Here is a 12,914-nt window from a genome sequence, read left to right as displayed (position 1 = left end):
TATGGTGTCAGATTGTGATTATTATTGGAATGAATGAGAATATGACAGACTACAGGAGAACACAGAGAAGGAGGAAAGTCAAATGAATGCCAAGACAAAGGGTTGAAGGCTGGTAAACACACAGAAACTTTAACAATATAAATGTAAGTTTGACTGAAATCCTGAAATATGAATAAACATTGAATTCAGTTTTACGATTGCTTGCACACGACAGAACTATGCAAAATAATTAGTCACTCTTGGTTTGAAAGGGATTCAGAAAAGGTGCAAGTAAAATTGGGAATAATAGCTCAAACTCCAAGAAATAGAAGGAAAAAAATTATACAGCGGCAAAAAACCTGAAATGTCAAGAATTTCTAAAAAAAGAAAATTAAAAATGGTTGGAAAAAAATTAGGCAAAACTGCTTTAAAGAAGATGAAATTGTTAAAAAAAAAAAAAAAAAAAAAGGCTGAAATTTCAAAATTATCAAAAAAAAAAAACCTGTTAAGATCAGGTACAAAATACGTTAAAGAAAATGTTTCGATTCTCGCCTGTAATTTAAACCTCAGAAAAGCATCATAAGATATAAGTTTCCTATGGGCTTCAAAACTATACATGAACCTTCATTAGCTGCATTCGCCTCATTTTAAAGGTTAAATGTGCTTTGCGGCTCCAGACCAAACTGACTTGGCGGAAAGTCACAGAAAATGGCTCCTTTGGTGAAAAAGGTTGCAGACCCCTGGCCATGACAGAACAGCACATAGCTGCTCTGTTGGGCTGATTCTTGTAATGATATGCTTCATATCATCTTGCACAATGCCCTCTGATCAGAGGGTGAAGCAAACAAAATAACATCTCTGAAGCAGCTTTAATCTGTTTAGAAAGGACAAGGTCACATCCATACGACTGCATCTTGTCAAAGTTAAGATGGGAAGATGATACTTACATAAGAGATGCCAAACAGACTGAACTCCATCATACCTGAAAAACAAATACAAAGCGGTTGCTATAAAACATAACCCTTTACATACCACTGCATTTCAAGAAAAACAAACAAACAAACAAAAAAAACCTGCATCTCCCTGCAGGTTTCCCTAAATGAATGTGTAGCACTGGATCCAGGAGGGCTGGTTACCCCGGGATCAGAGGCCAGTCAGGTTCCGTGACTTAACTTTACATTTGAAAGGCAATGTTTATGTTTGTTCTCATGATAGTGTCTCTCAATGGTATTTCTGTGGAGCACAACGGTTTCTGAACATGAGACATTAGTTCAGTATGGGTACATATGAGGTTGTCCTTTCTGGATTAAATGCTCTGTTTTCACCGTCAAGTTGTTCTTATGAGAGACTGCAGTCTGTTACCTGATTTACTGAACTTTCACTGCTCAATCCTCTCTATCTCCTTTAGTTTTCTCTGTGTATTTCTATATATTTTCTTTGTAATTGTCTGTTTAGATGTATCCCGCCTCTGACTTGTCATTTGTGTTCACTGTAATTTCAAACCTGAAGTGCACAGATTTGATTTATTGACTGATATCATGTTGGATGTCTAATTTGCATGTGATTGGTTGGTCTTTTCAAAGCCACTAAGGTAGTAAAGAAGAGAAAAGGTGGGCCAGTTGCAGTAAGGTCCAAATATGACACTGACTATGGCCATCCAGGTGTTGGTAACCTCTGTGGTAATAATTTAGGGCTGTGCTGTTTGTGTGAGATCACACCATTTTCTCTAAACATACAAGACAATGGGATGACTATGAAGTGTTGACAACGATTACTTATAACCAAAACATTATCAGAACACATCTTTCTGTACCTATAATAGATTTGTACAGCTGGTCCCATCCGGAATAGTTGTCTCCGAGCCAATGTCCAACCCATTTTCCACTGGAGGGGTAAGTGGACCTGGTCACCACGATGCCTCTTTTACCTGTGATGCTCAAGACGGCACTGTGCAAGAAGACGAGATTATGGATGTAAAATGAAAACCACAACCATAACTTTTAGTATCCCTCATGAATTGATTTGTCATTATAGTGTCCATATGTAAAATATAGGTCCTGTCATGTGGACGCAAATAAAAACCCATGTTGTCATATGTTAAAAGGCATCAGTACTCACTCATAGGTGGGCTTGGAATGGGACCACCCATAGAGGCTGTGGACGTCAAAGTGCCGGACCGCTTTTCCATCACTGAGTATCTGCTCACTGTTCATGCACAAAGTCTTGTGACTTAAGCCCATATGTTTGGACTCCAAGGCTGCAGAAAGCACAAACAAACTCATTGTTTATATGATATTGCAAGGACTTACTCTATATCTTGATGGTATTGTAGAATAGTACAGTTGCAACAGGAGAGGCTTAAATGTAATTGTGTATCTCTTACGTGGCATGTATGGAGGGAATTCAAGGTCTCTATTTCCAAGACAATTACCGGCACCCCCAACTGTGCCATGGACGAAACTGGCAGGCTCGTTCATGTCCTGTAAAGTAAGACAAAATGTCACGATTGAAAAAGGTTGTATTTCTTAGTATGAAAAGGCCTTCATTTGTGATACGCACAATCCAAATGCCATCGAACTTCAACGTCTTTTCATAGTATTCTCGCATTTCATTTTGCCACCAATCTGCCGTACGCTGGCGGAAAAAGTCTGGAAATGCGGTGTAGGCCCTGTAGAGCTGGAAGTGGGACAGTCAAATGAAATGCTGAAATATCAAGTATTTATTATTGTTTTAGTGAAGTGTGAAATCTGGGCTTGTCCCCACAGGGAGACGGGTGGAGATATTTTACCTCTACTTCAGTATCCCAGTCAAGCGAGGTATTCACAGTGACATTCGGGTAATCAGGCCAAACCTGAAGGTCAACAAAATGAATAATTACACCTGCAAAATACACAATTTTGCCTGGCAATTTCTCTAATATTCTAATCAATAATATTGTGTGATTGTATTATGACAACACATTTCCTCTTACCTTTCCCCACACAATATCATCACTGAGGGTTGTGGGCCATTTAATGAAGACGTCTTGTGCTTTGCCCCTCTCAAAGGTAAGGTAGTTGGTCTCATTTCCTGAAATGGCTGGATCCTGGAATTAATCCAACAAAAATCCAAGCATTCAGGAGGAGAGTGTGGCTTGTGTCACATTGCTGTTTTTTCCAGATACTTTTATTCGTAAAATATCGAAATTAAGCATTTTGTAAGATACCATGAGACTAAATTAAAGAGCATACAATGAAATGTCCTTACCAGCATAAAGATGAACCTCATGCCCTCGGATCGGATTTTGTCAACGAAGGCAGGTAATCCTTGAAACTCTTTGTCAAGGGTGAAGTCCATCTGACGCACCATGTAGTCGATGTCTGCATACTGCACATCCTGTAACATGCCAATTAATGCTCAAATTAAATTATGATTCACTGACTTCAGACTGTTTTACCGCATAAGAATATTTCAAAACTTAATAGAACTGGTGCCTATCATCAGTGTTTGAAAACAATGAAGATAAGGAATGAAGTTGGAAAAAGTTTATGTCATTACTTCTGCAAAACATAGAAACTACATGGTCATATGTTCAGAATATTTCATTCTCTGTCATATTTTGATTCTCGTAGACAGTATTCAGCCACAATATGGAGCCGTAATCGTATTGCATTGTGACAGAGAAAAATCAGCTTCAAACATCTGAAGACTGCGAAGACTAAAGTGGATTGAATTTCAAATGGGATTAGAGGTCATGTTTGATTTGATTATGCTGGATGTATCCGTTGTAATCTAAGAAGTCAATGTATCAGATTTGCTTCCACCGTACCAACAAATTATATCAAATTTAATTTTACAGTGCCACTGTCCACATACAGTGATTATATTGTAAATGATGGGTGGATACTATGTTGAATTTGGCTCAGTCTATCTTTACTGTACCGTATAACCTGCACTGAATGGAGGAAGCTTTCAGATCACATTTGTTTAGATGAGACCAATGAATTGATTCCTTATGCTGAGGCTCTGACTGAATGAAATCAGACTTTTGGCACAAAGCAAGAAAACATACTGCAACCTACTTGGATGACATGTTTGTGGGCTTATAAATTTGATATATTGGTTGTGTAGCGACTAAGTAGGATCAATAAAAATGTGACATTTGCATGTAAGGAGAAAGTTTTATTCATTTTTTTTTTCTGTGATATCTTCATCTGGTGTCAGAGTTTGGAAGAAAAGCTATATAGAGCATTGACCCATTTGAGGTTCCTTTGTACAAAACTTTACTTTGCTGGTATCTTTTGACTGAGGGAACTATTGTGTGAGACTGAGGTGAGCATCAAATCGTGACAAAAATGATTGCTTTGAAACGGGGCAGATCACAGCGCTTAAGGCCTTTTTTCGATTACTTGAATAAAAGGCTATAAAATAAGGCAATCCAAAAGTGACCACACCGTCAAACGATCAATACATCAAGCTTTGTTCACTGAGGGTGTCTACGCTCAGAGAGGCGCAAGATTAACCAGCATTTGACAGAAATTGAACAATGAGATAAATTTGATGCTTATTTTAGTATCAGATGGTCTGTGTAACACGACAAACTGTGGAAGTAACAAATGTGCTTTTTTTTCTAAAGTGGTGGATTTTTTTTTTTTTTTAATGCAGCACAGTGGCGGAAAGTATGTGTTTTGCTCCATCTGAAGCAACATATTGAACAACTACTCTGGAAAACAATAAAATACACTTTTTTTTCTGAAGAGGAATATTTACGACAATTACAATAGAGATATCTTGAACTTCTACCAGACAGAGCAAAAGAGAATGGAAGCTGCAAGAGTGACGACGCACAAGGATGTCTTTCTTGTCACCTGATTTCAAACTCATCCAAAATGCGTTTTAATTTTTGATTCCTGTTCTTGTTTCCTCCGGACAAAATATCAATAAGTCCTGTTTCAAAATCAAAATCTAATAAACTTCTTCAAACATCTTCATCCAGGAACTTACATAGGGAATGCCAGCTGCTTTCATGTCTTCATAAAGATTTTTAATTTCGGTGTCATCTTTATAACCGTAGCGGCAGAGCTGGAAGCCAAGGGACCAATAGGCAGGTAGAACAGGTCGACCAATGAGCTGTTAAGGAGAAAATAAACACAGAAGTCAATGCAGTTCAACACAGGAAAATAGAAAAAAAAAGAAAAAAAAAGTTGTTTTGCCGGAAAGTGGGACGGCATCCATAAAGTGTTTGTTTGATTGTTTTGGGGTGTGTATGTGTGTTTAGATTGGCGAAATGAGAGAGCGCAATGAAGCGAGGAGCTCCCAGCTGCTGCAGTCCATCAGCAGCCATCCAGTGCCAGACACAAGGCACACACTCACATACGCAGGCATGGGCTCAAACGCACACACACACACACACACACACACACACACACACACACACACACACACACACACACACACACACACACACACACACACACACACACACACACACACACACACACACACACACACACACACACACACACAAAACCCCCCAAAACTCAGAAGTACAAGAAGACTTACTGCAGTGTACTCTTGCACGACCATCTCAGGGGTTGGTCCCAGAATCATGTAGAAATCCAGAATGCCTCCCAGAGTTCGGTAAGTCAAAGCAGGAGTGGGCTGGAAAGTCACATCTGGATGTGGAGCAAAGAAAGACGATACAAATGAGTAATTATGTAATTATTGAGGAAAAACGCTGTAGAGCAAAAAATCGGACTGATGAAACCATGAAATAGTAACACTGTATGTACGTAATACACAGTGGTACACTTTGATTTACCAACTTAAAAAAAATTAGTTGGACCACAAGAGATCATGACATGAGTGTATACCACATTACTCATTACAAAGAGAATTTTTAATCCAGGGATGAAATATCCATGAGGAGTCCATCACTTTGTCTTTCAAGGTAAGAAATGTAAGGATGTATGTGATGCATGTTGATGTTTCAACCACTAAAAGCATGCATTAGAGCTTAATTTTCTGATATATAGAAAAGGAACCAGTAGAACAGACTCATGACGGAGCCTGTTCAAGGACACATGATCAAGTCATTCTTTAACCTTCATTCATATTGCATTCTACATGTTCACTGCATTTGTAATTGGGTGTGTATTAGGGTGATTGCACAAGTCAGTGTTGGACTTTGCCTTTGTCTTACCCATGGCATTGCTGTTTAGCAAGAGCACACCGTGAGCGTCAGCAGTGTTCTCAAGGCCCATGTAGAAGGGGTGAACTCCGTAGCAATTCATCTTGTACTGTAACAAAGAGACAAGAAAGGAGAGTGCAATGTGAGTGGATGTTGTTGAACGCAACGGTTCACGTGATCTCTGTGGTTAATAACAACCCTGACTTTTGAATCGGTTTGTTTTGTTGACGTAGAAAGACAAAAGCGGTGGTTATCTGCTGTTCCTCGATAGTTACGCTTGTGGAACAATCTACTTTCTTGCGGGAATGAGTGTGAAATTGATGAGTGTTTCCCCTTGTAAGTGCTGAGAAGGGTCCTCCTCCTCAGCGTTTGGATGAGGATGGAAGTAGACAGACTGGGCGAAGAGGAACAGATAGAAAGGTGGCGAGGGACAGGAAATCTGCCACTTTCAGATGTCACCATCCAGCAATGAAAACTCATGGGCACGTCACACTCTATCAGCCTCCTGCACTTCTGCTACATGAGAAGTTGTTAAACTGTAATCCTCGGGCTCTGAGGACTATGTCCTCCTCTGTCTGTCATTTCCGTTTAAATGTGTGCTTCTCTCACTAAGTGAATGTGTTCTTGTAGGTTTTCTGCATATTGCACGAGTCCTGATTCAAGAGAAAAAAAAGGTCATAGCTTGTTCACGACAGATAAGTGAAATCCAGTGTTCTTCTGTTCTCTATCTGTTGATCTTTTGTTACTTCTTGCTAGAAACAACAATGTAGAAACAGACACTTGCATTGCGGCATTTCCATCTGCATTATGCAATTAGCAGTAAAACCTGCTCTCATTCATTTAGATCAGAACCTTTTAATTATTTTATAGTACTTGGACTTAGCCTCTTTGTGTCTGTGGGCATCCAGTCTTCAGTGTCTCGTCTCTTATTTTAGGTGATTCTTATTATGAACCTTGTGATATTATATTAAAAACTAAATCCAGAGTTCATGTCATCCTGTCACTTTTATTATTTTTTCCCCTGATTTTGTACCCCCACTCTTCTCCCCCCAACTTTAATTTCCCTGCTCTCCGAGGGGCTCCATAACATTTGTCTGAACCCCACGGAGCTGTCTTGACAACTCCGCAATTACGCTTGATAATGCTGATAGAGGTGGAAACCTTTTCCTGTCCGGCCCTGACACAGCTGGTGAAAGCATGATGGGACTCCATATAGGCCGAACATATCAAAAAGCCCACATCAGAGTGACACCAGAGGAAGAAAGACAAGGTTACACACTGTGGAGGAAGGTTGTTTACAAGTCACCTCTGCAGTCTTCACAGAGTGAGATGTTAAAAAAACATTTGGTGCAGGGCACCTTACATCAGCATGAACAAGCATAAAATTGGCAGGATCATACTTAAAAAAAAGAGAAAAAAAAGAAGGGAAAACTGTTGCTGCAATGAATTATACTTTGATGGGTGTCAGAGTTTGAAAAATGGAAATTGTTACCTCTCATTCATTGCTACAGGGAGACAAAATATCAAATAAACTATGCATAAAAAGCAGGAGTGAGAAATAACTAAATATTGTCAGCAAGAGCACTGACATTTTTTGCACATTTTCACATGTATGTCATTGAAGTGTGTGTTTACTTACACCAGGAGGCTGATCCTTGGAAAACATACCCCAGGTATGGTAGTTTAGATCGTGTCTATACGTGGTATGCTCCGTCTCCCCAAAGCCGTAGACGAACTCGGATGACAGTCTGGTTGATACTTGGATGAACATGTCTGAGAAGGTAAAACCTGGCACGGCGGAGTCCCAACTGAGAGAAACGACAGAGGATTAAATTAACAAGAGGGAATTATTGTCAAAGGGAGTTTTTCACAATATGTCTGACACAAATAAGCATAATGACCCATAGGACCTCCAGGCATCCCTTCAACATAGTTCATATATTTTAATTAGCAAAAATTCAGTTGACACCTTTAAAAAAAAAAAAACAAAAAAAAACACGGGAGGCTTGAATATAAAATTATGTCACCCATGCTTTGAATAGACTCCAAAGACTTCTCATGCAATGAAACCATGACTGCTGAACAACAGAGAAACTACTTTAGGTACTGGCGCACAGGGGAACTTTCTTAGCGTATCTGATTGGGTAACACAGCGAGATTTGAGTGGACACCATTCGTTTAATCTCAGTGGAGTCAAAAAAAAAATCTCCCCTGAACATTGTTAATATTTCTTTCCAATTTCAACAAAAAAAGAAGTATAGATGCTATATCTGGGAAAAAAATAGAAAAAGGAAATAGCAGTTCACCAAATGCATTACTTACATCTTTGTTCCTGTGCTCTTTCTTATGACCTGGATGCCAAACGGCTTGTCAGTAACGGTGACCTTGTAAAGCCTCTTGTCTTCATCAGGCTCAGGGGCAGACGGGACTGTCAGCGGAACAGGTACCTCATAGCGAGGTGTGCTTGGATCCCAGATCTAGATGTAGAACGATTGATAGTATGTCTGTGTGTGTTTCAGTGAAGCAGGCATGCAGAGAAAGTGCTTTGGACACACACCTTGAACCGAAACATGTCGCTGCTGTGATACACAATTTCAACGCGGAGTTTATCGATGTCTGGTGATTTTGGACGACCACTGGTTCCGTACATCCTGTTCCGAACAATTTCAACCGTCATGCTGGTCGAAGTATTTGTGATTCTTTCCACGTTGTAACCATAGTCTTTCGGATAGAAGCACCATGGTGCACCGCCAATGGTACTTTCCTTATCAGGGAAATGGAAAAAAAACAAGTTATTAGTACAATGTAGAAATAATGCATATGAGTCCCTTCATGCTGACATTGAGTATCTCATCTCTCACCTTCCATTCACAGCCTCTGGCTTTGCACTTAGCCTCATCTGCGTCGTCCTCTGGATGACAGTTGAAGCGATCATATTCTTCAGATTTTGTTCCCCACTCGACCAGGTAGCTCTCTCCCAGGGTCAAAGAGAGGCCACGCAGGATCAGAACCTGTGTGCATGACGAGGCCCAAGTGGAAAATCATTTTTGAGAATGGTGTAATTATTATTAGACAGTGTGAGGACATTGTCCTCAAGTTCTCTCTCAGGGAATTATATCCTCATGCAAGAAAGCAGACATAATTTCCTGAGAAAACATATGGGTTTGACGTCGCTTGTGCTGTCGCTCCAGAGGCAGCTGTTATTTTCCCTAATGAATCAGTCTCAAAACAAATTGTGGGGAGACCCTTTCACTGTAGTCACAATCTGATCCATATGCAGCTCATAAGCACATTTATGTAATATCTTTATCACTCAGTGTTTCATTTGGATTATTTTACTTTGATATCATGCTTAGCTCATTATTGCTTTTTTGGGGAGAAAAGTGAAAAAGACAAGGCTGTAGAGACAACAAGAAACAAAAAGAAATTAAAGACAGGCAGGTACGGTATAATCCAGAGACACACTGCTTAAACTCTGATCAGCCATGAAATTGTGACCACTGACAGTTGAAGAGAGCACTGGTTATGTCTTTATTGTGGTGACTGTAAAGTGAGTGGGATATAAAGGGGAAAATGAGCTTCTTCTTCTTCAAACTTCAAACTTCAAACTTTATTTATTTGTATAGCACTTTTCATGATAATAAAAGCAACGCAAAGTGCTTAACAGTAAAAAACAAAAAAACAAAAACAAAAGCTGCACCATCAATAAGTGTACACCACACGCACACGCACACACACACACAAACACACGCACACACCCAATTTATGCCCATAGCAAGGCAGAGGAGACATGGCATGGCACTAAGCATCATGGGAAAACACTACCAGTGGGGCCGTTCACACCAGGAGAAGGCGAAGGTCATTAGTACTGGGGCACCAGCGCTCAACCCCCGACCCCGTTAGACCAACGGGATCCCGCACACCAAGGTGTGGAGACCCCAGGCCAGCCAGGACCAGAGGACCAGAGCGCAGCGACCCCAGCAGAGGACCGGGACCAACTCCCGGTGTGAAGGACCCCCCTGAGGAAACACTGGAGTTAAACAGATGTTAAAAAGACATGATACAAAGCTAATAAAAAAAAAAATAAATAAATAAAAAAAAAAATAAAAAAATAAAAAATAAATAAAAAGTAAGATAAGATTATAAAATAGAAAATAAAATAAATTAAAAGTACATAGTAAAAATAGAATGAATAAATAGGATAAGTATATTAAAAATTAAAATGACCAAAAATAAAAATGATGGAGATAAGAGGTATAAAAGGTCAATTAAAAGCCAGATTAAAAAGGTGTGTTTTCAACCTCCCTTTAAAAATATCAACAGTCTCTGCGGTCCTGAGGTTCTCCGGCAGGCTGTTCCACAGGCGGGGGCCGTAGTGGCTAAAAGCCGCTTCACCATGGGTTTTGGTTCTGGCTTTAGGAACACACAATAGGCCGCTGCCAGAGGACCTCAGGGCCCGCGAGGGTCGATAGGGTAAAAACAGATCAGCTAGATAAGAAGGCGCAAGGCCATTAAGACATTTAAAAACTAATAAGAGAACCTTAAAATCGATCCTGAAGCGGACAGGGAGCCAATGCAGCGACTGTAAAACCGGTGTAATGTGGGCCCGCCCCCTGGTCCTCGTCAGCACGCGAGCGGCTGAGTTTTGTAATAACTGTAGGTTTGAAATGTTCTTTTTGGGAAGACCAGAGAGCAAGGCATTACAATAATCTAATCTACAGGAGATAAAAGCATGCATTAGCACCTCTGTACTGGCCTGAGAGAGAAACGGGCGGACTCTGGCTATATTCTTAAGATGATAAAATCCAATCTTAGTTATGTTTTTAATGTGTGGAATAAAATTTAGCTCAGAGTCAAAAATCACGCCCAGTTTCTTAATTGATTGTTCTGGTTTAAAATCTGATAATTTAGGTAAAATTTTCTCTCTCTGACCTTCGGGACCGATAACTAAAACCTCAGTCTTGTCCTGGTTGAGCTGTAGGAAATTCACTGCCATCCATGACTTGATGTCTGAAATACAGTTAAAAAGGGTTTCTATTGGCCCTGAGTCACCAGGAGACACGGCGATGTACAGCTGAGTGTCGTCAGCGTAACTATGGAAACTGATGCCGTGTCTCCTGATGACGTCCCCAAGTGGAAGCATGTAGAGATTAAAAAGTATGGAACCTAAAATTGAACCTTGGGGAACCCCACACCTAATTTCATGGATTCCTGAGGAACAAGTATCCAAACTTACATAAAAACATCGATCTGTGAGACAAGAACTGAACCAGTTAAGAACAGTACCAGAGAGGCCCACCAGGTGACTCAATCTATTTATTAAAATGTGGTGGTCTACTGTATCAAATGCAGCACTCAGGTCCAGAAGAACCAACACTGTGAGTTTTTTATTATCTAAATTCCACCTGATGTCATTTAAAATCTTTAAAAGGGCCGTCTCGGTACTGTGGTTCACTCTAAAACCAGACTGATGTCTTTCTAAAATGTTATTGATCATTAAAAAGTCATTCACTTGGTTAAAAACCAGCCTTTCTAAAACTTTACTTAAAAATGGTAAGTTGGATACTGGTCTGTAGTTATTAAGAACATTGAGGTCTAAATTGCTCTTCTTCAGAAGGGGCTTCACCACCGCCGTTTTAAAGGCAGTGGGGAAGACACCCATTTGAAGAGAGCTGTTCATGATATTTAAAATCTGTTCCTCAAGGAATCCATAAAGTGATTTAAAAAGTGGTGTGGGAATGGGATCTAAAAGGCAGGTTGTTGATTTTACTTGGGAGAAAACTCGACCAAGAGTCCTCGCGTCAACCAGGTCAAAACTGTCCAGTGTTTCCTCAGGCATGGACAACGGTTCAGCTGTGTTCACTGATAGAACCTGTTGGGGTAAAAGACTGGACCTGATGTCCATGATTTTAGTTCTGAAGTGGTCTGCAAACTCTTCACAGAGAGCGTCTGTCGGCTCCTTAAAAGCTTTATTAAAATGAGTGCCAGTTAAAATGTTGAAGGTGGAGAAGAGGAACCGGGGGTTGTCTTTATTGTCTGAAATAAGTTGAGAGAAGTTCTTCCTCAGTTCATTTGTTCAGATTAGAAAAATGAGCAAGGTCACAATTTATTTTCTTTCAACAGGACCAAGCAAACCATTGTTTACACTGCAGCACCTTTTAGGTGTCTCCAGTCTGCATGGCCAGTATCTGTCAGAGATGATCCACAGGAGACTAAGTAGTCAACCATCAGCAGGGTCACTGAGGCAGTGCTCAGTGACATTATCCCATGAGAACAGAAGATAAATAAAGGTTTACTACTGTTACCTTGTATGTTTTATCATCTAACTCTTTAATCCTTGAAAATGCAATTTCATCTGATATTCAGTCATGAAACAGTGCTAATTTTTTTTTTGTTTTTTTGTGCACGGTCATGTTTTACCTGCTTGGCGCTGTCGTGTGTTATGCTGCTGTCTGGCACAGTCGTTGTAGAGCCTGGGCTGGTTTCTGTGCCAAGATGGGTCACTTTCACAGTTGTGGGAGAATCAGGCATCCCGAGGATGGTGATGTCTTCAAACTTTAGGTTGTTTGGGTCTTTATATCCGTTATGGGTCACCTGTATGTTCAGGATTCCCTACGAGACAACAGACACACAATCTTGACATCACAGCCAATGTTAATTTTTGTAAGCCCCTGAATTTGAACTGCTAGATGTGTTTCTCAAAAGTAGGTACGTTCACTAATTTCAATACAGAGATCAGATGTCCATCTGACGGTGTCACAGTTGT

General features: G+C 40.2%; 1 protein-coding gene across 1 annotated transcript in view; it reads right to left on the bottom strand.

The window, feature by feature from the left end:
* The window catches only part of si (sucrase-isomaltase), a 79,993-nt gene that overhangs the window by 18,559 nt on the left and 48,520 nt on the right, over positions 1 to 12,914 (bottom strand). Inside the window, exons 46-61 of the mRNA XM_030108794.1 lie at positions 12,569 to 12,760; positions 9,010 to 9,159; positions 8,706 to 8,912; positions 8,471 to 8,625; positions 7,788 to 7,956; positions 6,161 to 6,257; positions 5,521 to 5,633; positions 4,963 to 5,088; positions 3,226 to 3,354; positions 2,951 to 3,064; positions 2,768 to 2,830; positions 2,539 to 2,655; positions 2,363 to 2,459; positions 2,098 to 2,236; positions 1,793 to 1,926; positions 927 to 961 (exon numbers count right to left, since the gene is read on the bottom strand). Of these exons, the coding sequence (XP_029964654.1) occupies positions 927 to 961; positions 1,793 to 1,926; positions 2,098 to 2,236; positions 2,363 to 2,459; positions 2,539 to 2,655; positions 2,768 to 2,830; positions 2,951 to 3,064; positions 3,226 to 3,354; positions 4,963 to 5,088; positions 5,521 to 5,633; positions 6,161 to 6,257; positions 7,788 to 7,956; positions 8,471 to 8,625; positions 8,706 to 8,912; positions 9,010 to 9,159; positions 12,569 to 12,760 (2,037 nt within the window). The remainder of the gene's footprint in view (positions 1 to 926; positions 962 to 1,792; positions 1,927 to 2,097; positions 2,237 to 2,362; positions 2,460 to 2,538; positions 2,656 to 2,767; positions 2,831 to 2,950; positions 3,065 to 3,225; positions 3,355 to 4,962; positions 5,089 to 5,520; positions 5,634 to 6,160; positions 6,258 to 7,787; positions 7,957 to 8,470; positions 8,626 to 8,705; positions 8,913 to 9,009; positions 9,160 to 12,568; positions 12,761 to 12,914) is intronic.

Source organism: Salarias fasciatus, chromosome 14, assembly GCF_902148845.1.
Source record: "Salarias fasciatus chromosome 14, fSalaFa1.1, whole genome shotgun sequence".
Lineage (NCBI taxonomy): Eukaryota > Metazoa > Chordata > Actinopteri > Blenniiformes > Blenniidae > Salarias > Salarias fasciatus.
The sequence above is the reverse complement of the archived record's forward strand: the minus strand, read 5'-3'. Positions and strand labels throughout refer to the sequence as shown.